Source organism: Saccostrea echinata, unplaced genomic scaffold (assembly GCF_033153115.1).
Source record: "Saccostrea echinata isolate AGI-Se365-2 ecotype Australia unplaced genomic scaffold, CSIRO_AGI_Sech_v1 ptg000015l, whole genome shotgun sequence".
NCBI classification, from domain to species: Eukaryota; Metazoa; Mollusca; class Bivalvia; order Ostreida; family Ostreidae; genus Saccostrea; species Saccostrea echinata.
The window spans coordinates 4,022,764-4,049,544 of record NW_026889764.1 but is presented as its reverse complement, the minus strand read 5'-3'; the positions used below and the strand labels follow the sequence as shown (position 1 = coordinate 4,049,544).

General features: G+C 35.2%; 1 protein-coding gene across 1 annotated transcript; it reads left to right on the top strand.

Annotated features, from left to right (window-relative positions):
• Positions 1–1,380: 1,380 nt before the first annotated feature.
• Positions 1,381–17,191, top strand: LOC133188003 (uncharacterized). The gene is made up of 5 exons (XM_061323393.1): positions 1,381–1,762; positions 3,913–4,017; positions 5,188–5,415; positions 5,560–6,174; positions 16,758–17,191. The coding sequence occupies exons 1-5, from the start codon at positions 1,381–1,383 to the stop codon at positions 17,189–17,191; spliced, it is 1,764 nt and encodes a 587-aa protein (XP_061179377.1).
• The last annotated feature ends 9,590 nt before the right edge of the window (positions 17,192–26,781 follow it).

The following is a 26,781-nucleotide window of genomic DNA, read 5'->3' as shown; positions in this document are numbered from 1 at the left end:
TTTCAATTTCATGTACCAAATTCCCTAAAATTTTCTGAAATTGAATATGAAGCAGCTCACAGAGAAGTAGAAAAGTTTTTGAAGAAGAAAATTGTGGAAAGGGTTCATGTGAATCAGAATTTATGTGAGAATTCTTTTTATTCAAATATGTTTCTGCGTCCCAAGAAAGATGGGTCTTTTAGAATAATTCTGAATTTAAAAATTTTTAAATGAGTTTATATTTGTTGACAATAATCATTTCAAGATGGAGACCTTAAGGTCCGCATTATCTTTAATTGAACCAAATTGTTGGTTTAGTTCACTTGATATCAAAGATGCTTATTATTCTGTGAAAATTCATGAATGTTGTAGACAATATCTTAGGTTCAAGTGGGAAAGTAAAACATATCAGTTTACCTGTTTACCAATGGGACTAGCAAGTGCTCCACGTATTTTTACTAAAATCATGAAGCCTGTTTTTTTCTGAACTTAGGAAATTTGGTCATTACATAGATGATGTTATGTTATTGGGCAATACAAAAAATGAGTGTGAAGTTAATTTAAGAGACACTGTTAAGTCCTTGGATAGTCTTGAATTTACCACTCATCCAGACAAATCTCAGTTTTATGCAAGCCAGAATGTTGTCTTTTGGGGATTTTTATTAGATTCGGTTACAATGACTGTTAGACTTACACCAGACAAAGCACAATCTATTAAAGATTTCTGTGATATGGTTTGAATCAGAATGAAGTGACAATAAAACAGGTGGCACAGCTTGTAGGCATGTTTGTAGCCTCTGAACCAGGGGTAGAATATGCTAGACTTTAATTATTATAAGACCCTAGAAATTGAAAAAGACTTGGCTTTAAAACTTAATCGAGGTAATTTTGAAGCCCATATGACTATTTCTCATCAGAGTAGGACATTACTAAACTGGTGGTCCCTGAATGTGTGTAAATCTTTTAAATCATTAACTAGAAACTCTCCAAAATTTCTTTTCAAAAGTGATAGTTCCAAGTTTGGATGGGGTAGAGTTAATGAAGATTCAGGTGAAGCAATTAGTGGGTTATGGGACAAGAATATTTGTAGAGTTACACATTAACTATTTAGAGCTTTTGGCTGGTTTTTATACTCTAAAAGGGTTGGGAGAGAATATTAGAGACTCCCATGTTAGACTTTGTATGGACAATGAATATTAGAGACTCCCATGTTAGACTTTGTATGGACAATTCAGTTGCTGTTTCATATGTTAACAAGGAAGGGGCAAGATCTCAACATTGAATGAACTAGCTCGTGAATTATAGATTTGGTGTATAGATAGAAACATCTGACTTAGTGCAGAACATGTCCAGGGTGCAACAAACATTATAGCTGATTCGTTATCTCGCCATAATGTAGACATGGAATGGAAGTTAGATGAAGTGGTTTTTAATAAACTGACAAATCTGTGTGGAAATTGTGATATAGATTTATTTGCATCTAAGGACAATCAACAGTTAGAGAAATATTATTCATATACACCAGACCCAAATGCTGTAGGAGTTGATGCTTTTGCACACTCTGGAGAAATATTTCCTCCTTTTAGTGTCATAAGCAGTGTATTGAAGAAAATCAAGGAGGAAGAAGTGAAGTTTGCTCTGTTGATAGCTCCAGTGTGGAAGACAGCATGGTTTCCGCAGCTGATGCATCAAGTTGCATGTCCGTGTTATCTTCTTCCGAAAACAGAGATCCTCTTGCCAAAGGATCCAGAACGACGACATCCTTTGACAAAGATGAAGATGGGTGCGTTCAGTTTGTTCGGCAATGCTTGTATAGTAGAAAGTTACCATAAGACACTGTCAATATTATCTGCGGATCTTGGCGGGAATCCACAAAGAGACAGTATAGGGGTTATCAACAAAAATGGTTGCAGTTTTGTTGTGAAAAACAGAGTGATCCATTTAAAGCAGATGTTAATTAAGTTTTAGAATTTCTTACAGATCTGTATAAGAAAAATCTTGGTTATAGTGCTTTAAATACGGCAAGAAGCTCGTTAAGTTCATTTTTGTCTCTTTTGGGGCACTGTAGTATGAAACTTGGTGATCATATTTTAGTTAAACGTTTTATGAAGTGTGTATTTTTGTCAAGACCAACTTTACCCAACATATCATTTTACATGGGATTTAAATAAAGTTTTAGGATATCTTAAGACACTGTCTCCTGTACAGGATTTGTCTTTGTTTCAGTTGTCAAAGAAATTGGCAATGTTACTAGCTTTATTATCTGGACAACGAAAACAAGGTTTACATCTATTAGATGTTAGAAATATTTCTGTAAGAGATAATATGTTAATCATTAGATATGGTGACTTGCTGAAGCAATCAAGACCAGGGCATCATTTAGATGAAATTTCTATTGTTGCTTATCCAAATGATACAGATTTATGTATAGTGCATGTATATAGGGAATATATTCATAGAACTGAAAAATTGAGAGGTTCAGAATGTACACTGTTTATAAGTACCCAAAAGCCTCACAATTCGATTTCTGTGGATACTGTTGGTCGCTGGATCAAGTCAGTTATGACAAATGCTGGAATAGTCATGAACCGTTTTTTACCGCATAGTACTCGATCAGCAGCAACTATTGCTGCAGCAAAAGCTAAGGTGTCTGTTGCTACAATTCTTAGAACAGCAGGTTGGACAAGTGACAGTACCTTTAGAAAATTTTATGATAAACCAGATAAACTGTGTAGTGAATTCAGCAATGCTTTGTTGGACAATTTTCATGAGGATAACTTGTAGCATATTATATACTAGTATGTTAATATGTTCATTGATCTGACTTGGAAAAAATAAAGTTAATTCAAACATTTGTTTGGGACTGATTTAAGATGTTAATAATGGTTTTGTGATGTATTTATTATTGTGTCATCAACTCTGAAGTCTCGTTTGGGACTGAGGCTCTCAATGGGGAAAAATTATGAAGTTAAACGAGACTTACCTGGAAGGTGAAGTTTGACTGAAATTTTTCCTCCATTGAGAGACGTAGGGATCAAATGCCCAGCCCTAAAAAGTTTTAATTCCTAGTCCCACCCTATGATTGTGTTAACTTGATGCCCCAATATTTATTACTACTCCTCTGAATTATGATTACGTGACCTTGAACTTCATCTCATTTGATCCATACGTCTCTCAATGGAGGAAAAATTACAGTCAAACTTCACCCTCCAGGTAAGTCTCGTTTAACTTCATAATTCTCAATCATGAGTTATACTTTTGAATCTCCGTTTTATCTATAAATACATATAAAATATGTAACCAAGGTAGATTATATGATGAACTGTACTCAAACCAAGTAATTAGGTGTTTTGTTTTAACATAATCATATTTTCTCTTGAGTGTCTCCTTTAAAATTATAAAAACCTCTTGCACAGGGCAACCACTAGGTGTCTAGTCCTGAAGAAGATCTAGGAGGGAAACATCCTCCCCTATGCTCAAAATTATTGTACATATGGGTACCACTTTGAAAGCTTCTCTTCATTCAGAAAGTTTCAATACTCAGTATTAAATACACAGATCAAGCAGCATTTCTAGGAAGAGATGAATAATGAAATTATGATATTTTCGGCTTTTTTAAAAGGGGATTGCGATTGCCTCCAAAGCACGGCCTTTATGTATAATTTCTGTATGGAAAGATATGGCGCTGTGCTACCGGTATGTCGTTATGCATGCCCTCTTAACTACAGAGGGATGTGCAAGCAAACAAACATTTAATATGCTAGAATACTAGTTTTACATAGATATTTAGGATTCAGCGCACTTCTTAGATAAAATTACACAATTTTAAAGAATGGTTTCATTTTAAAACATTTCCTACACAAAAGGAAACGGTCATGCAAATTACATTGAAAACACTGAGTTCGGCCTTATTTCTTTTCTGTTACTCTACAGAAGCTTTCTTAATTCAGGATCATCCACCACACCAAAATGCCTCAGGAGAACAGAAAGTTCTCCAAATCTTGACCAGATTGCTTCCCTCTCTGACAGCTCATCCAGGTAAGGTATTCTAAGATAAAGTTATATTATCTTATATCATTTCAAAAGTATTTTTTGAATCCTTCATAAAGGTTTAAAAACAGTTGTTTTTGCAGAAATCCTTGATTTTGAACAAAGATATCTACACATGCTATCAATTTTTTAAGGAATAACACCAAAGGCGTTTATGCATAGAATTATCACGTAAGCCAATTGCTTGATCATCATCATAAAACCAAAGAACCTGACAGTTATTCCTTATATTTACATGATTCCGTGAATTCACGAGATTGATCCAAGCTCCGCCCAGTTCTCTCTCTCTCTCTCTCACAAAGTACGTTTACAGTATATAACCTACATGTCCTGTAAATGACTTACCAGGTACACAGCCAAGCCTCCCTTTGAATGAGTAAATATCGAATCCTTTATTATATCTTTTAATTCATATACATGTATAGCTTATCAGCTTATCCGTACAATTCTCAGTAAAAAACATAGTAGCCAAGGAACAGCAAAAGAGTAGGTAAAATGACAAGATTCCAAGTTTATTATGTTCTGAATTTATCAGTGTCAACTTCTGAACTTTTTGTCCCTATTTTATGTTTGTTTCAATCTGTTTAACTGACAAAGATAGCATGATGTTAGTTTTTTGGGGGTTTGATTGGGGATAATAATCAACTTTTTAAATAAAAAATGTACTTTAAAAACAGCTTACTCTAAATTTGGTATTTTGGGTATAGTTTGAAAACAAAGTTAATTAAATTTTTGTTTGTAGAACTCTTTGTCTTCAAAAGTGATTATGGCCTATAAAAATCAGAGATCTGCGTCATCTTAGTTTTGTGTTAAATTTCAATCAACAGAAGGAAAGGCTTAATTGGTCAATTCAAGTCATACCTGTCAGACGTGTCCGAGTAGACCGTTCGTCTTGATATCATCTTAGTGGGAAAGTTAGAAAACTTTTGACTTGATTCGTTTTAAATGTGTGTGTTCTCCCAAAATCTCTAGAAGATATAAGCTAAAATTTAATTTTCAAGTTCTGTTTACTTGATGATAATGCAAGTATATTTATGCGATTCGAAGTCACGGTCTGGAGCTATTATTGATAACATTTTATAACAGAAAATAAAGAAGATGGTTCTGTTAGGCCCCTGCGAAGTGTTCATTCCTAAAGTAATTTAGTCTCATTTTCAGAAATTGTTGTGAATGAAATATGCAAGGTTTACCCTTCTCTAATATTTCCACATCCGGGCGAGTGTCAGTTGTATTACAATTGCTCTAAGACGTACCCACCTGTCCCCAGCTTTATGGAACAACACATGATGGAATGTAAATACCCAGATCTCTTCTCTGAGAGGACCCTTCAGTGTGAAAATTTCACTGACGTCTGCTGTGGAGGAAGAAAGGAACTAAAAGGTAAATGTAAGTTGCAAAAGAAAGCAATTCAAGGTAAGATAAATTGTTATATACATTTTGATATACATCTTTTGGATCAAACTTAAAACAGGTCCTTTCGAAAAAAAGATCAATATATAAAAAAGTTATTAACGTGTATTTTTCACAAAGGCTCCTATCGAAAGGAAAAGGATCCCAGTGGATATTGCTTTTCTGAATCATGTGTCAGACTACCAGATGGCATGATACCAATTTCCATGTACTCATACACTATATGCCTCAAAGGGCGCTTGATGGCTGAGGGTTCGTGTCGTTTGTTCGAGGAAGTTCCGTATAAGGGAAAGTGTAGAGATCGTTTTGAAGTACCCATAACGTACCCTGGAGGTCTTTTACCGTCTTGCAAGCAAAAAGCTGATGGTATTTATCGGTTTAACTATATCAGACCTGTGTTTGGGAGGGAAACGGAAGATTATTTTAGAATAGGCCATGCGTGTGATGCCTACTATCGATGTGACAGTGGAAATATAACTGTTGTCAGGTGTCCTCCTGGAACAGTGTTTCATTCTGATATCGGTGATTGTAAAACTGGTAACTCCTCTCTTCCACAAAGCTGTCAGTTGTATTGTAATCCAAACCAAAACGATGATTTCCCTGGGTGCTTTCCACCAAGAATTGTAGAATGCTACTATCCATCACAATTTTCCGAAAGGACAAAACAATGTGAAAATTTCACTGAAGTCAATTGTGGATCACGCTTGGAAGTTAAATATCAATGTGAGTATCTTTGATATGTAATGAAGAATCATGGAGAGGGATCGAAGGGGCTCTGATTTCCACTGATATGTTACATGCCGATGAAACGGAATGGTGTGTATGTGGGGGGAGCAGGTTTTATTCTCCTCTCTTAACTAAAACCTGAAAAATTATTTGAGTCTTCCAACCTGTCTTCAGTCATTCTGCCAAAAAAAGACTCCTCCTGATTTTAAGAGACCAGAAGGTAAAATCTAAGAGTCACAATTCATGTATTTTGTAAAATTGATATAAAATTCACTATAATACTCTCTATATCTAAAAACATAGGTTTTAAGGTATTCCAGTATAATAATCGATATTGGAGAATTTTGTACAAATATAGTCTTTTGATGAGCCTTTTGACCCCTGAATATATAGACCTTAGAGGAAGCATGTGCTTTCTCTAGGGTCTATATATTTAGGGATTGTACCGAATCAATAAGCTATATGTGTTTTATTATTATTTTTTTTTTTTTTTTTTTGCATATCAGTTAATAAGAAATATCTTAAAAATCCATGTTTCTCATATAAGGCATTTTTTATTGTGCTCATTATGACGTAACAATTACAAACTTAGCATGACTGGTGAAGAATCTTCCTGTGTATACTGACTATTATGAAATCATCACTATTTGTGTTTCATAGAAGATTTTTACCAGTTTTAGAAACACCAGGTTTATAAGCTTTTTAGAAGGTTTAAATAGAAACTCTAGTTTATAAGATGTTTTATTCTTGATCATGTGATCTAGTTTGAGCCAATCAGATAGATGGGAACCAAAGAGAAAATAATAGTACTGCATATCTTATCTTAATCAATGCTTTATTCGAAAATCATCAGATGAAAATATTTTTCATGATCATTTACAGTAAATAACATTGAATGCTACAAACATTTGTGATTATTTGACATCTATATTTTAAGTATTCCTCTACAAATAAGAACCTCAGTTTAATCCTTGCGATCCTTATATACAATGTATCTGCAGCGCTAGCTCAAAAATATCTCACCATGAACTTTTAGCATGCTGGAGTAGCATTGTTACAATACAGATATAAATACCATGTACACGTATCTCATTTTGACATTACCCTGGACTCTGATGACAGTGCAGTTATACAAAACAAAACAATCGCTTAGCATAACGAATAGTACTGCCTACTCTTTCTGTTGTCATAGTTTAGTGCATCTAAATACATGTTTTGCACTTCAATGGAGAAAATGTATCCCTGGTTTAATATTCCAAAAATGAACCCCGGGTCAATTTTCAACACGTCAAAATCCTTTCTTTATCCAGGCACATTTTCAGCAGTGTCCCCTTTAAGACTTCCTTTTCCAACAATAAAGTGCAAAGGTGTAATGTATGAACAAAGGGGATGATCTTCTTTTCCTAATAGTGTTCAGGTAGCGCCAACATATGCAACCCTCACTTTAGGCTACTTGGAAATAATACTTAAAATTGAACTTACCACAGTATGGGGAGAGGAATTTGCTAACTTCATAGAAAAAAAAAACTGGAAAATATTTTCGACAACTGCCTCATTGTTCGGCACGGCGGCATGGATAAATAATCCCAAATTCAAAAATGCTAAATTGATGAAACTTCAATATTCAATGCACCTTGCAAACTGTTCCTTTACTAGTAATCATATTGGACACAGCTTTTTACCAAAACTTGGGGAAATCTGAACTGCAAATCTTCCGATTTTGTCTACGGAATATAATGTACCCGTTGTGGGTTTATGTTGGTGAAATCAAGCGTTTACTTAATAAAAGAGTATAGGGCCATTGATTTCAAATTAACAACGGAGGCCAGCAGCTTCCCTGCAAGCAATTTAATAATTCTATTTTGTCAATGAAAGTTAGAATTCTAGAAAAAAAATCACCATCATACTAATAGCCAATCATTGAGTACACCTTTCCGTTTACAACGAGAAGAATACTGGTTTAGGAAACTAAGCACGGGCTTTCGACACGGTAGCAATGGCAATGTCGATAGTATTGGGAATCTTTCAAGTCCACAGTGTAGCAATTTGAATGTGATGGGACTTTTTAGCAATACTCAGAGCTGTAAGCGTAGTCATGGACATCGGTCGTGCAATAATTTAGGCTTTTTAAACCACCACCAGAATACTGCTCAATCAACCCATTTGTTCCTTAAACTTCAATTTGCCAACAAAGGAATTGACGCAATAAATATTAGTAAAATTCTTAATCTCAATAGGGTCCAGTATTACGGAAGTCCATTTAGGACCTATCAAAAAATATTTTTGAATTCGATATAACGAATTGTCGAATTTGTTATTACTAGGGATGTCAACGAGTATCCTGTTAACCGGTACTCGATCGAACGTCCGAGTATCGAATACTAAAAATGATACTCGGTTACTCGGAAGAGTATTTTTTCTAATTTCAAAGTACTTATTTTTATTTAACAAATTATCAAAAAATAACTTAAAACTGCATACGGTTATTAGCGTCATCTACACCTGTAAAAGCCCGTCATCGCCTGTGGCTGTGTATATACAGTAATTAGTGACCAATCATCTAGTACACAGCTGTTCTCACCTGTTGTGGTCCTTAATTTTTTTGATGGCTTCAATGAATGCTTACATCGATTCGATGGGGAGTGGTCTTGGTAGTATTGGTGTTACATGTATTTACCTGGAGAGCCCCAATACTCAAAATGTCAAAAATCCCTGTACGCGCTGCATTACACAGGAAGTCCGGCTTTTGATATTCAGGGCCAACAATACGCGTTTTGTGCACAATTTTGAGTGAAAAATATATTAATAAATTATGTACTAAAATATAAAATTTGTAGACTTAGCAGTTTCGTCGATATCTTTTGAAGAAAAAAAATTAAAAAGGAATATCTTTTTTTAAAAATCGTAAAATAAAAAAAAACGAGTGAAAACTACAAAGCAATCATATCAATATTTTAATCGCCATTAAAAGAAATTAGTATAGAATATTAAGTGTGAATATTGAAATAAAAAGATTCCACTTATTGTGTGGCCATTTACCACGATCGGAATATTATTTACTTTTCTGGCGAACATTCGCCATTTCCGAGGGTCCGTGTTCTTATGCCCTCTTTACAGATTTGGATATAAAAAGAATTTTTCGTAATTCATGGCGTTAGATGCACGATACTTTATTTATATTAGTGTAAATATCTTTTCTCATTTAATCCATTCCATTTTGTTATAATTTTCAATGGTGGGGTGGGGGTCGATTGTTTCCAATTAGGGCGAATTGAGTTTCTGAGTACCCAAGTGCAAGGTCAACAAAGGCATTACGTACATTCTTAAAATCAAGGCACAGGTTGAGTAAGGGGCTCGGAAGAATTATCGGTCTGTGCTGCTACAGAAACTTCTCTCTTTGGATCTCAGTTACTGAAGGAAGAGAGGCCTTGAATATCCGCTAATTTTTCTTCGAAATGTTCTACAGTTATCTTGGACGTCATATTGCTAACAAGTACAAAACAGCAGTGGAGATCGAAAAAAAAAAACACGAAGTCACTGTTTAATTATCTAATCTCAATTATATTTCAAAAATAAAATTATCAACCAATGTAACAGCGACATGCTTTTTTTTTAACCAGAGTGTATACAAAGCGACCATTCACGCGGCACATGAAAGCGTTTGACGCGTGACCAGGTAATTGTTTTCAAAACATGCAAACTCAGATTTTCAGGTAGCCCAAGGAGTTGGCCCGTCAATCAAATCAGAGGCTTTTGTTTTTTTAAGGATTGACAGGCGGTATATTATTGATCTTGAATCAGGTAGATTTTGGGGGCGTTAACATAAAATGGGGTGTTTCAGTATGGTCTATTATCTTCAAATCATCATATAACTTATAACGATTTTAATTCGTTATAAGAATTTCTTTGAATTCGCTATAACAAATTAAATTTATAATAACAAATTAATTAAATTCGTTGCAACGAATTTAAAAGAAATTGTTATTACGAATCAGTTTGTTTGTTTGTTTGTTGTTTAACGTCCCTCTCGAGAATTTTTCACTCATATGGAGACACCACCACTTACCGATGGAGAGCTGCAAATTTTGACCTATACTCGGCACTCAGGGCCATTGAGCAGTGAGGGATTTTTTCGTGCCAGCATCTACTGCGACACGGGACCTCGGTTTATACGATCTCATCCGAAGGACCGGTCACCACGTCCCACAGTGGGATTCGAACCCGCCACTTAAGGATAAACTCCTTACTCCGCGACTCTAGAGCAGAACGCTCTACCACTGCGCCATGTGGGCTTATTACGAATTTAATTCGTTTAAACGAATTCTAAAATTTGTTATCATGAATTAAATTCGGTTAAACTAATTCTTAAATTTGTTATTCCGATTTAAATTTGTGTAATCAAATTCAACAATCGGGGCCTATAGAAAAATATATATGAATTCGATATGACGATTTGTCGAATTCGTTTTAACAAATTTAATTCGTTATAACAAGTTTTAGAATTTGTCATAACAAATTTAATTCGTTATAACAAGTTTAAGAATTTGTCATAACAAATTTAATTCGTTATAACAAAAATTTGAATTCGTTATAACGAATTCAACGAATTTGTTATGACAGATTAAATTCGTTATAACGAATTCAGAGAATTGTTATAACGAATCAAAATCGTTATAACAAATTTGACAATTCGTTAAATCGAATTCAAAAATATTTTTTGATAGGTCCTAAATGGGCTTCCGTACCAGTCTTGTATTCAACCACATTTCAATTTTAAGTACACACCTTGTATTTCCTACAAATGTACACTGAATATATTTCTTCCAAACTATTTAATTACAAAAAAAACCTCTACATTGCCTAGATATCGAACATCAGAGACATAATCCTTCTACATGTTCATGTTCTTCTTCACCCTACAACTATAGTCCTGTTGGACACGTCATTAATGGTAATGTAAATATAGTTAATAATGAGGACCTTAAATCGCTTATTTTAAAAAGGCAACAATTCATGGAACCCCGATCTTTGAAATAGCGTCATAATTTCATATATATTTTGAATTTTGTGGAAGATTACGTCAGGCAATGGGCAAAGTATGAAAAAGAAGATATTGACCATTTGTTGTAATAGATTAAAAATATCAGAGGGATATTGAAATCTCGCATAGAGCGGCTGAGGGGCAATATGAAAATTACCTATCCTTCTGTCTTCAATAATTCAGACGTGAAAAAGAAGCCTCTTTCTTTACTCCTCGTTAAATGTTAACAGCAGTGAAGGAGCCATACCATATACGGGTGATATCGGAATATTACTTTACAAATAAGGAAAGTTCACTTTGGAAAAGATGAAGTTGAAATCATTTCTTTTCTTATACAATATAGTTGTCAGTTGGCCTTCATCGTTCATAGTCAGTAAAACTTCCAAACATGAAACAGTTGTGGCACATTCAATGGTGTCTTTAATTTTAAGTTCACTGGGATATCGAGTCGACATATGAACTAAAGAAACTATTGTTACTTGATCATACGTCATCGATGTATCTAAATGACGGGTTGAAGGTCATAGCAAGTGTTTTCTTCTTCTCGTGTAAATTTTTTTTAAAATAAATTCTGCTTCATAGAAATATAAAAACAGATCGGCTAATAAAGGAGCACAATTAAAGCCCATCGAAATTCCAAAAAAAAACTGATGATCTGGTCTCCGAATTAAGACTACAAAACGGTGTTAATTAGGAACTCCAGCTTCCTTTTAACATCAACTTCAGGATACTTTTAGGTAGAATCAGGGTGATTTTTAACAAATTGATCTTCGTTCATGACCTTTCACAAGATACGAAAACTTCCGACTTCCATTTTTATTGAGGAAGCTGTTGCCTATGATAAAAAAATGTATAGTTTTAAATTCACAGAATGAACCTAAACCATTCAGTCAACTAAATTGTCTATAATGTTTTCATATCTTGCTGGGTCAACCTTATTGTTCTTTACTGCCATTTTTACAAGTAAATAACAAATCCATAAATAATTTTTGTCTTGCTATTTCTAATTTTATATCTGGACAAGCTGCCCAAGGTCCATAACGCTTACCTAAGTCATGTTGATCTTGCTGTACTTCAGAAAAATCTTAAAATAAAGTGTTTTCCCAAATTATTCCAATGATCCCATATTGTGCCGTCAACTTAGCCTCAAGGGGTTATGATTTAATCTCACTTGAGTCCACGTAACATTGAATCAATATCAGTATATCTGATCAGGAACTATTGTTTGCAGAAAAAAAAAACATTTTAAAGATTCTCACTAAAAATGCTAGCCTCACCCTTACCCCTGCAAAACCCTTACTCCATGGTCCATAATTTTTAGATAAAAAATGTATTGAATCCAAAATGCATAGGAATGTTTGCTTACAATTTCGAATTAGCGTGACCCTGCAAAGATATATCTCTACGTATTCCCTCTGATCAACTAATGTAGCTCAACCAACCCCATGAGGCCATGAAATTATCAACGTTGAATGTATTCTTTCTCGGGATGCAAACGCAAACATTTTTCCTTTTTTTTTTGGTTTCAATAAAATTGCAATGTTAACAAGAGGCCCGAGGGCCTTGAATCGCTCTTCTGATAAACTGTACAACCTATCACTTCTATTTGAAGCCTCTAAGTATCCTGTATATTTAGATAAAGACATGAAATTCCAAAGGAAGGTCATCATGACCTACAATTTAGATAAAACACTCTGAGAACCCAAGATGATTCTAAGCCAATTAGTACCTGAGAGTAGGTCATGGTGACCTACTTATCATTTATCATTCTCTGAGGACCCAAGATGCATCAACTAAGTTTGATGATTCTAAGCCAAATAGTATCTGAAATATTCATATAACGCCATAAAATTTCAAAAGTAGATCGTGTTGACCTACTTTTCAGTTGACGTTCTCCGAGGACCCAAAATGCAACAATTTAAAAAGTTTGATGATTCTAAGCCAATTAATACCTAAAATATACTGAAACGCAAAAGAAACGCAACATATTTTAGGGGGAAATATTACATATAAGTTATAATTTTGTATCTAAAAAGTAAGGACATCTTCAACTTTGTAAATATCGGTAATTTAACGGTCGAATGATTTTCATACCATTACCGGAAGTAAAGTTTGAGTCTGCTGAAGAAAAATCAAAAATTGCATGTTTAACAAAACATTTGGCAATAATATGGGGTTTTTAGGGTTTGTATCTGTTCATATTAAGAAATGCAGCAATGTTCCGAAAAATAAATTCCCCTTTCTTTTCCGTAAGCGATGCCAAGGCTTCCTGAAAATGACTTAAGTACGCATTTCCATTGCTCTAGCTGGAAAATCTCAAAATAAAGGTGATGGAGAGTTGCAGATGCAAATATGACCCACATCACGCCTCAACAGGCTCTTACGTATCATTAGCATGAAAGACAGTCCTTGGATCGGAAGTCCAAGGATTACTACACTGCATTTGGCTAGATTAAATTCGACCTCATCATCTGAAAAACACGCATTTAAAAATGACAAAGAATATTTCTTTCGCTTAGATCTCGAGATTGATGAACCTGTTGCATCGTAGAAATCAAGCTGCAACTGTTGTGCATGGCAGTCTTGCACGCTGTAATTAAATGGCCGGGGTGGGGGTGTTTTAACAGTCATGTGTGACATTCTAAAGTTAAAAGATAATCATTTAACATTTTTATCAAATCTCTGATGATTTCAAATCAAGTTTTACCTAAATGTGTTCATTTTTGAAAATCATTAAATAAAAAATTTAAATATTTGTAGATTACTGCTTGTTGCGTTTCTTTTGCGTTTCAGTATATCTAATTTTAAACATAAAATTTCAAAAGTAGGTCACAGTGACCTACTTTTCAGTTGACATACTTTGAGGACCCAAGATGCATCAACTGACAAAGTTCGATGATTCTAAGCCAATTAGTACCTAAAAAATATTTTATTAAGTCACAGTGACCTACTTTTCAGTCAGCGTACTCCAAGCATCCAAGATGCATCAATCAACAAAGTTTGATGACTGGAAGCAAATTAGTACCCGAAAATATTTAAATATAGAAATTTCAAAAGTAGGTCAGAGTGACCTACATTTAAGTCCACATATTCCGAGGACCAAAGATACAACAACTGACAAAGTTTGATGAGTCTAAGCCAATTAGTACCTAAAAATATATAAATAAAGCAATAAAATCTCAAAAGTAGGTCACAGTGACCTACTTTTCAGTCAACTTACTCCGAGGACCCAAGATGCATCAACTGACAAAGTTTGATGATCCTAAGCCAATTAGTACCCGAAATATTTCATTATAGCCATATAAATTGAAAAGTAGGTCACGGTGACGTACTTTTCAGTAGACGTACTCCAAGGACCCAATATGCATCAACTGACAAATTTTGATGATTCTAAGCCAAATAGTACACGAAAATATTTAAATAAAGCCATAAAATTTCAAAAGTAGGTCAGGATGACCTACTTTTCAGTTGTCGTACTCTGAGGACCCAAAATGCATCAATTGACAAAGTTTGACGATTCTAAGCCAATTAGTACCCGAAAATATTTAATTATAGTCATATAAATTGAAAAGTAGGTCACGGTGACCTACTTTTCATTCGACCTTCTCTGAGGACCAAAGAAACATCAACTGACAAAGTTTGATGATTCTAAGCCAAATAGTACCCTTAATATTTAAACATTGCCATAAAATTTTCAGAGGACGTTTTCGAGGACCCCAGATGCATCAACTTACAAAGTTTTATGATCATAGGCCTTAAAATATCCAAAATATGTCTCTAAAACGCTTTGAAGTCGAATGCCTACAAAGTTCAAAAAGTAGGTTAATGTGACCTACTTTTTAGTCAGTATGTTTTATGGCCCCAAGATGCATCATCTTACAAGATTTAATGATTCTAAACATCTCAGTATTCGAATTAATGACCTTAAATGATAATCCATAAAATTCAGAAACTTTTTAGTTGACGTACTCTGAGGACCCAAGGTGCATCAACTGACAAAGTTTGATGATCATAGGCCTTAAATTGTTCAAAATATTCCTCTAAACTATTTTGAAATAGAATGGTCGCAAAATTTAAAAAGTAGGTCACCTTGACCTACTTTTGAATTAACATGATATGAGGTCCTTAGATGCATCAACTGACAAGATTTGATTATCCTAGTCCTTATAGTAAGCAAAATATCAACACTTCAATAAAACTTTTTTTTTGTTAACTTTGAAGTGACCTTGAAACCACGCCCTTTGCTCCAGGGCAATTCCTCGTGCAAATTTTAATCTACAGCATATCCTCATCTCTTTGTGTAAGTTTGGTGATAATCTGCCCAGTGATTCTTGAGAGAAAGATTTTTTAGCAACCAGTACTTTTGGTTTTATTTACTTAATTATCTCCCTTTGTTTAAGGGTCACAACCTTAGTTTTAGAATAAACGGGAGCCCTTGGGCGAAGGATATACCCTGTGACAAATTTGACAATAATTGGCCAAGGGGTTCTTGAGTTATGGCCCATATTCTAAAAAGTTTACGCACACAGCACACCGCACAAATGGCCATAGCATTAGCTCTTTTAGCCTTTGGCTCAGAAGAGCTAAAAATTGGCTTGCACCATAATCAACATTTTTTTATTGATACGAAGAAATGACAATATAATATCTCTCTGTATATTATTTTTATCTGAAATAGCTTTTGGTGCAACATTGATGACACAAAAACGTAGCTCGAGGTGTTTTCGAATATATTCAAGAATTGTGCGTTTTTAAAAATTTGTTTGAAGGATAAATTCGACACTGAATTTGATTTCCCGAAGTCCCCATTTTTGGAAATGTTTGCGCATATAACGTTATATACTTGTCCTTTTTGCAGTCAAATTAATGATTTTCCCCTTATTAATACTCTTGATTACAACATTTTAAGGAGTATTAATTTTGTCGCATTATGTTTCAATATTATTTGTATTTATGAAGAAAAAGTCGCTGACAGTTCTTTTTTTAAATTGTGGTGCACCGACCATCGATATTAACACCTTTTGAATGCTGTTTGCACATGTATAAGACAATACAGCCTCTCAATATTGTGTCAAAAATGATGAAAAATCATATATCTGAACAATGCCCAAAAAATGAATAATTTTGCCTGGAGAGTTTATGATAGAATTAAACAGTTTGCTTTTTCTAGGAAATCTTTGTTTATTTCAATCTTAGTATTCAATCTTTTATTGCGGCCACACCAAACCTTAGGAGCCATGATTTAAATAAACTTGAAACTAAACTACCTGAGGATACCTGCATACTAACATTGACTAAAGAGGCTGTTGTTGTGTTTGAGGAGATTTTTTCCTATTTATTCAAGTATAAAACTTCCATTGTGGGCTTATCCTAACCCCCCCCCCCCCCCCCAGTTCCAAGATTTGAACAAATTAAGTTTGATTAATTATGTTCACTTATTACTGATGCTGCTATTGAAGTCCTTTGTTCCAGGGATTTACCTTACTGAAATTGCAATTGTCATACCATACATTACGTTATCTTATTTAAACAACATACTTCTCTTTTTCAGGCGGATACTGGCACATGGTATGCACAAAACTCTGTGGCGGTGGTCCAAACGAATGTTGGAATCTACCTAATGGTGTATGGCAACACCCTCCAATAAACCGGTTCTCAAAAGAAGAATATATTCGGTGCTACTTTAATACGTTAATGGAAAGGGGGCTATGTTCAGTTGACCACGTATGGGGAACACAAACTTATCCCTATAACGGTACATGCACACAAAAGTTTGCCATACCGGCATCTGATCCACGGGGAATAGGACTACTTCCGGACTGTACCGGAAGACCAGATGGTAGTTACCAGTTCATAACGAGGCCATGTGATGCATACTACAGATGTGACAGTGGGAACGCCACAGCTATCAAATGTCCTGATCATATTTATTTTGACAAAAATATTGGCAGATGCTCTTCAAATGCTTCATGTTACCGTGTGTAATGAAATGTTCTCACTGATTAATATTAGTAGAAACTGTAGATAAATGATATTAAATTTGACCACCTTCACTCTTTCATTATAATGGAGGACTATTGCATATGAAGATATGTTGTTATATTTTAGAAGTATAAGCCGCCTTGATGGGCGGGTCATCTGAGTGCCCATTATACAGGCCTGCATGGGCGGCTCAAGTGTGTGCAGTTGACCTACTACTGATCAGTATAAATGGTACAGGTTTTCAAGAATCGGATCTCGTGCTTTATAATTATAGTAAAAGATGTCTAAGATTAGTATCATTTGAATTTTTTTCACATGATCGAAGAAAATTTTGCTGATTCAGCCGAAATGGTACAGGTGTTTTAAGAATCGGATCTCGTGATATATAATTATAGTAACAGATCATTTGAACTATTTCACGTGAGTAAAAAAATCTTGCACTTTCAGCAGTTAAAAAATCAAGTGTTTTTAGAACGAGGTCTCGTGCTGATCCCCAACTTAATTTAATTATTATGTATGATAAGTAAATAACTATACATAAAAACCTTACAGAGATCAGCTTATTTTGACAGTTCTACGTAAACTTCAGCGTCTCAGGTAAGGCAGTATTATGACGTCCAAAACATGGATTCAATTACAGTCTAGCCAAATTTCTAACGTCATTTTTACATTTTGACAGGATTTACACTCCAAAGAGACTATCATTTATGACACTCAGCTGAGCCATCAGCTAAGGTTTTTTTATATAAAATAATAACAAGATACCTTGGTTGTTGTTTCCTTCTGCAGCTCAGCACTGATAAAAACACGTCCTGTCTCCTTTTAATTGCAGACTGAGAATGACCTGTTTTATTTATTTTTAATTTAATTTTTTACCTTTTTTATTCTTATTTAATGTGTTTTTATTTCATACAATAACAACGCTTGTAAAAAGATAAAAGGACTCACAGTGTGTTTTCCTTCTTTCATAACGAAAAACAGCACATACTCAAACGTCCATTAATTTTTCTTTTAATTTTTAATTCAGGAAATCCTGACTGTCTTCAAAGCATTCGTTTGTCCAATGTCCAATCTGGTCACACTCGTAGAACAAAATTTGTTGTTTCTTTGGATAGTTAGGTGCGGAGATGAGGCAAAAGTTGGTTTGTGTACTTGCTGGTTTTTTTCTTTGGATTCTTTTGTTGTTTCTACTGGTCTTTTGGTTTGTAATTTGATATCACCTTCTCCTAAATGTCATTCACTTTGACTTCCATTTAAGGAGGCTGGGGGGTCAACAAATTTAACCACAAATTAACCACCAGATTTAACTTAATTTTTTAGATATGATATCTTAAGCTATCAACTATCATTTGGCAAAGAAAAATTTCAAAAATTTTATTTTTAAAATTTGATCATTTTCTATATCTTCATATGGAGCTCTTCCTCTAAAGGAGATCAATATAGTCAAAAAATGGCCACAACCACCCAGCCTCTTTAAGCAAGTCTTCCTCAGTTGTAACAGAATTCATTGTTTACCTCCTCTCTGAAAACATGCAGGGTGTGGGCTATTTATGCCTAAACTCTCTTTTTTATACCCCTCCGATACTGTACAGCAGGAAATTAACTCGCGGAGTTAATATTCGCTACATTCACGGAAACAAAATTCCGCGAATTCAACATACAGTGAGTAATTCTTGAAAGCTTGATAAGAATAAATTGAAATATTACCATTTGCTGTGATTAGATTCTTTTACTCTTTGTTTCCGTGCAAAAAGCAGTAATTAATATTGCGATGTAGACGTCTTCCTAATTATGCTGGCGTACGGATCAATCAGTAACACGTAGTTGTTGGTGTTTTTAAAGCCTAATTGATAAATAAATGTCTATAACTAACATTTAACTTTGCCATCCAGTAGAGGTGCGATGTATTTAGCTACATAACATGCATTGTTAAATTTCATCCCTGCATATCAATCAATCTTACACCATCGTCTATTTTAACTTAAAAAATTCCTCTCTTCATTTTTCTACCAGAATCTACTCTGCTCTTTTTTTTCCCAAAAGATAATAGCAACATACATGTAGTTTGAATTGAAAAAGAGCATTTATAACAAATGTCAATGCAAGTAAAAACAACATAAATAGACAGCAGTATTTAATGCTACACCTGTCACAAGGAAAAACTAAAAGCAACCAAAAAGGTACATACAATACAAAATGAAGTGCATACAGTGTCTTAAATTTGCCTTAATTAATATAGAACAATCATCAATATAAAACTATATAGGCATAAACAATAAAAAAAAACACATGACTAAAAATCGCAAAAAAGATGGGACTTGATTAAAAAAAAACATGCCCATGCCTAAAATAAAATGGCAGAAGATGATGGGACTAGCTTGAAGTAAACATATTGGAACTAGCCTTATTAAGCTTGCCAAGAGGTACATGTAACAAAAGAACTAACTATCTTAAATTTACATTAACTATACCACAGATTGAGCAAAATGTCAAAACATGATGTGGCTAGCTTCATTTGAACACCGGTAGATGAAGAGGAGAGAGGGTCAAAATCTTCTCCCTTCTAAAATCAAAGTAAACAAAGATCACATGATCAGAAGTAATAGGATTTTGTAAGAGGAGAATAGTGAGGTGTTGAATTGCCATTGACCCATCAATGGGTAAAGTCATGTAAAAATTACTGCTCTCAGTCATGATCAGTGAGATATTGAGAGGAATTTATCTGTGACCCTTCTATTTATAGATATAAAATTTTCAGATGTATACATAATTTACACGTCATCATCCTCTGATCTGTAACGAATCACTCTGTGTAAGATAGGAGGTCCTTCCTTTTCCAAGTTTTCTTTGATACAGGAAAAGGGGACGCGACAATACACATACTCTGTAGTACAGTAACTGTCTGGAAAATTTGGTTCATTTTTCTCCATTCTGAAAAAATGTCGAAGATAGTCTTTCAAGTCCGAGTACCAGAGACTTTCATTCAGAATTGTGGTACTTTACATTCTCAAGAATAAGAGGTTTGTTTAATGCGTCTCCTTTTTTACACCTTCAGATCTCTATTTTTAGTATTTAAGGGAAAAAAAACAAATATAATGCAATAACTTAATGTGTGGATTAAGAAGACTTTTGTAAGTTTATAGTTTTATTATAAAATCACATCAAAGACAAAACAATTGTACATGAAAAGTTCAATGGCTGTAGGTCTCGGAGCCAAGATGGTGAAAGCTCACATAATCATTGCATCACATAGGTCTCGGAGCTAAGATGGTAAAAGTTCTCATAATCAGTCTCGGAGCCAAGATGTTAAAACCTCTTGATACTCAGTGCGCACATCTTTTGTACAAGAAGCTACATCATAGGGATCACATATTTGGTAATAGCAATAAGTAAGTTCGAGTGTCACTCCATTAATATTGATACAGTCCGCCCCTCACTGAAGCTCTGTCGATCATCTCCTTATAAAATACGGCAATGTCCTCTGTTTACAATAACATTGTGTATCTTGCACACTCTTCAGTTAATTAGATGGTTGCAGCTTTGCACCAAGTCTAATTGGAAAGTGCCAATGTTCGAGAACAGCATATCGTAAAAAAACTAATTGTCCGTCAAATGAAGACGCTCTTCTTGTTGTATCCAATCTCCTAGAGTCGGTAAACAAGTTCAAAATCAAGAGGTTATTGTCGTCGCTCTACACACTGATAGTATCATTTATAATTCAAAACACAATATTAAAATATCAAGAGGTACATGGTACAAAATTAATACATCAATTAAAATAGTAATTTGTACGCTCATTGTGTTACACAAAGAATAACGCATTTTGAGGTTTTCTGTATTTATAACTTTAACTTTCAAATCGACACAATGGGCATCGTCTGTAGGAAGTCTCAACAATGCTCTGAGAGCACTTTTCACAGCACGGATATTTCACAGCACGGATATTGTCTACACTGTTGACATTCCCATTTTCCCTTGGTCTTGTCTTTTCAAACAGGTTGGACATCTCCTCATCTTTCTGTTCTTAGGATGGACCAACAGTGCGCCATATTTTGACCCCCATCTTTCCATAAGAAATATCGTATACACCAATTACAGGCACAATGGTCCAAAAAAGGGGGATCTACGACTTTTCAGAGGCCCCGTGTCACGGTAGGCGATGGCATGATAAAGAACCCTCACTGCTCAATGGCCCTGAGTGCCGAGTAAAGGTATAAAATTGAAGCCCTTCACCGGTATATGGTGACGTCTCTATATGAGTGATATATTCTCAAATGGGACTTAAAACAACATACAATCAATCAATCAATCACAATCATTGCACCCCCGATAAGAACGGATAGCTTGTCTGACACTGTTATACCCAGTTAATTTCACTAAGGTTTCCATCTTACTTTATACAATTATGAACTTTGATGAGGTCTACTCGTGACTATCCGGACCTGGTCAGGTATTGGTTGACCGAGACCGAAGGACGAGGTTAACAAATACCTGATCAGGTCCGTAAAGTCATGAGTAGACCGAATTCAAAAGTCAATGACCGTTTTATTAAATGATCAGGAATTTTACAACATTTTGACACTTTAGTTCTTGTCTGCAACAAATATAAATACTCATAATATAATGCGTAGAGTAACAACACATTATAATTATATTTTAACAGCTTAACAACTTTTTTAAGTGGAAAACGATATTATTAAACAATAAATACTCAACTATTTACTAAGAAAGGTGTTTAGTCTCTTCGGTATTTGCGTCTGCCATGTTTACATTCACAACAACACAAGCTTTAAAACGTCCAATTTGATTGGTCGCAAAAAAATGTAAGCAAATCTATGGTTGGTCAAGAGGGAAATCCAGAATAAACCTCCCGGAACTTCATTTTGAGGTGAATTCACTCTGAGGCACACCTCAGGAAAAGACGTCTAGACCAATCAGACTGCATCAAAATTCCTGATCATTTTATAATGACAATGATGACAAAGTCCCTTTTCTACTTCGTACATATACTTGAGTCTTAAAGCACTTTTGACAGCAAGGATATTGTCGACACTGTCGACATTTCCCCTTTTCCCTGGTATTATCCAGCCAACAGGTTGGACATCTTATCTTTTTATTCTTGATGAGGTTGGTCTAACGTGCACGTGGCACCATATTTTTACCCCCATTTTCCCATAGGAAGTATCGGATACTCCAATCCCAACCAAAATGCTTCAAAGAAGGCTCATCCTCGGCTTCCCACTGAGGTATCGGGCTCTTACAAATATCGAAAACCCAATACGATCTAACACGTTCTCCGGCACTGTTGTACTTGCTGTATTTCAGTAAATTTTCCATCTTATTTTGACAATAATGGTAAACACCTTTTTCTACTAGTACTACGACCCAATACTCTGACCTCCAGTAGTATGTCATGATTGTGACATAAACTGACTGAAGCTTTTATTATCTAGGGCCTTCAATTTTCCAACGGTATTCTGATTTTAAAAACGTGTTGCGCTGTCCTCAGTGAGATCAGATATGATAATAAAAATTGGTCTGCTTACCATTTATACCCCTTCCATGTGTCTATTTAACTGTTTCCGATTCGATTTCCCGTATTAAGTTTTCCAGACCTTCAGCAAATTGGAGGCATTCACTGTGTCTGAGCTCTTCTAATACTACGATGGATGATAAGTATGATTGTAAGCATACACTAAATCTCGAAGTAAGACGTCTAAATACCGTCTAGTTTTGTGTCTCGTGAAATAGCGCCACATGCGTGCTTTGATTGTACGCTGAAATTGTTCCACGATACTGGCTTTGGTTTCCGCATTGCGGGTGGTAAAAAAATGAATGGATTTAAGAGCTTGTAAGAATTTTCGATCGGAAAGTTCTTTGCCTTGATCCGATTGAATGCGGACGGGACGTCGACCGTCTTGTTGAAAAATTCATTGTAATCCTCGAATCATTTCTTTTCTTGTTTTCTGTTTCAAAGGGACTACCCAGGCATACTTAGACAACACGTCAATGGCACACAATAAAAACGTGTATCCGTCGTTCTGTTTCTGTAAGCTGGAAACATCGACTAAATCTAATTGCGTTTGTTCGCCTATATTGGTCACATGTGTCTGTTGTCTCCAGAATTTTCTGTGAATGGGTTTATGTAAGGTATAAGTATCTTGCTCTTTAAACCATCATTCGAATCCTTTTCAGGGAAGTCTTATGTCCTAAATGTTTGGAACCCCGATCTTTCAATTGGCGTCATAAATATTATGAACTCTGTGGAAGATTACTCCAGACGATGGGCCAACATAAAAAGAAGACCTTAACGCTTTTTAAAAGTATCAGATCGGATTAAGAGATTGAGGGACAATATGAAAACCATCTATCCTTCTGTCTTCAAGAATTCAGAAGTGAAAAAAGAATTGGATAGATTACACTATCAGTTTGTACTGGTCCCAGATGACAAAGCAGGTAACAACATCCTCTTTATTTGTCAGGCTCATTATGTTAATTGTATTTTAGAGGAAATGGGATTTAATTCTCTAGTGGCAATCCAATTTATACCCATAGTTCTCTTTCTAAGGAGTAAATTCTTCAAAACCATATGTCACTTTTAAATATTTTTTAATATTCCCGACAATCAAAATGAATTTAAATTACCATACCTATACTGGATTCCTAAACTACATAAAAATCCTTACAAAGATGCATAGCGGGTTCCAATAAATGTTGTACCGAGCCTCTTTCTTTACTTCTCACTAAGGAAAAACGTCAGGAGTACTGTTCAACAATATATTCTAGAAGTGGTGTAAATCAGATGTGGATACTTAAAACCCCAAGAAACTTTTAGAAAATTTGAAATCACAAAATTTTACCAAAATCAATAACATCAAAACGTACAACTTTTCAAAACTTTATACAAACATTCCCCATGTCAAATTAAAATCCAGGCTTTTGACATCATAGACAGCTATAATTTCAATAAAAATGGAACTCGTAAATTTACTTGCCTTCTCATTGGTCATTTACAAAATTAGTTTGTTGAAAAACATTCTGATTGTACACACAAGTACTCTGAAATTGATATTGAAAAAAGCTTGACAATATCCATGTAGTTTTTGGAGATCAGGTCTTTAAACAATCTGTCGGAATTCCCATGGGAACCGTATGGTGTATGGATAGGGCCATTTGCAAAAGCTCAACAGCGCGTTCAGAAAAGCACGCCATCGCGATAACACACAACACGCCATCGCGCTAACACAATTATACAAAACACTTCATGGCGCTTATACACAACTCGCTAACACAACTTTGTGATAGCGCGGCGGCGAGTTGTGTGTTAGCGCGACGGCGTGTTGTGCGTTAGCGCGACGGCGTGTTGTGCGAACTTGTGTTAGCGTGACGGCGTGTTGTTCAATGATGTGTTAGCGCGATGGCGTGTTGTGTGTTTAGCGTGACGGCGTGTTGTGTGTTAGCGCGACGGCGTGTTTTTCTGAACGCGCTGTTGAGCTTTTGCAAATGACCCTATCCGGACACTATAGTACCGTTAATAGCAGATCTATTTTTGTATTCATATGAAGCAGAATTTATTCAAAAACGTGTACATGAAAAGAAGAAAACACTTACTGTGGCCTTCAACTCGACATTTAGATACATCGACATGTTATCAATAAACAATAGTTACTACCATTCATTGTCGACTGGATATATCCCAGTGAACTTGAAATAAAAGATACTACAGAGTCTGACACATCTGTTTCATATTTAGATATTTTACTAGAAAGAGACGTTAATGATAACGTAACAACAAAACTTTATGATAAACGTGATGACTACAACTTTTCTATCGTCAATTTCCCTTACTTAAGTAGCAATATACCCTTTTCCCCTGCATATGGGCTTTATGTGATACGCAAGAGCATGCTCTACGTATGAACAATTTCTAAAACGAGACAAGCTATTGACAAACAAGTTATCAACAGCCTCGTTTAAAGTCGTCATTTCGCAAGTTCTATGGTCGATACAATGACCTTGTCAGCAAATACAATCAATCATCAAGTCGAATGCTGACTGACGTTTATCATACTTATTGTAAGGTCATTATTTACACACTGAATTGTCTGTGGATTTTTCCGTTTTCCCGATCATAACAAGGAGCACACAGCGGGTGTGACCGGTCGGCAGGAGATGCTTACTCCTCCATAGCACCTGATCCCACCTCTGGCTCCGGGGCCATAAAACTTAGACGAGCTCACTTTTGATCTCAGTCTCTTTTACAAAAGGAATATATAGTGAAAAAGTGAGACTGAGATCAAAAGTGAGCTCATCTAAGTTTTATGGCCCCGGGGCCTGATATTTTCAGAGGTCCGTGTTTGCTCTGCTCCTGATTTGTATTTTTTCTATGGACTTCTTATCTTGATTACTATTCATGATCTCTGTATTTGATTGACACTCACAGAGACAGAGTCAGACGGACATACAGACAGCTAGACACAAGGATAAACAAAGTTCAAGGCAGATAGATAAGTAAACAAGTTGTATTCATTTATTGAGCAGCACTCGCAATACTGTAGGTCTTGGTCATAAAACTGTGTCAAGGATTGGTGTACATCACTATGATATGCCAGAATACCAGAATTCTTGATTTATCTGTTAAATCAGCCTATTCTTTTTTTTCTCGTTATACTTGGAGATTGAATGTTAATGTGTGTGCTCAGTAGTAATGATCCACTGGAAAAAAATATTTTTGCGTTATTCTTATACATGTACCGATATAATGGGGGTGGGGCTCAACATTTTTAGCTCATCTGAGCTGAAAGGCTCAAGTGAGCTTTTCTTATCATATTTTGTCTGTCGTCCGTCTGTAAACTTTTCCCATTTTCGACTTCTTCACAAGAACTACGGGACCACTTTCGACAAATTGCCTCAAAGCATCCTTGGATAATGGGGATTCAAGTTTGAAGGGCCACTCCCTCTTTCAAGGGGAGGTAATTAAGGATTAGTGAAAATTTAGTGACTTCTTTTAAAAATCTTCTTCTCAAAAACCACTATGCCAAAAACGTTGAAACTTATGTGAAAGCTTTATTATAAAGTGTAGATTCAGTTTTGTCCAATTCATGACTCTGGGGGTAGAGTGGGACTACAATAGATGGTCAAAGATTTACATAGGAATATATATAGGGAAAAAAATCTTTCAAAATCTTCTTCTCGAGAACCACTGGGCCAGAAGAGTTGACTTATGTGAAAGCTTCATTACATAGTGTACATTCAAGTTTGTTCAAGTCATGACCCGCAGGGATAGGGTGGGGCCACAATGGACGATCAAAGTTTTACATAGAAATATATACAGAAAATCTTTAAAAATCTTCTTCTCAAAAACGTCAAGTCCATGATTAGTCATATTTATAAGGAAGCATCCTCGGGTAGTGTAGGTTTAAATTTATTCAAATCATGACCCCTGGGGCTAGGGTGGGGCCACAATGGACGATCAAAGTTTTACATCGGAATATATACTAGTAGCAAATTCCTTAAAAATCTTCTTCAATGGCAATATGGGCAGATAAGATAGGTACAGTACATATCCTTGCCAGCGACAATATGTACAAGAC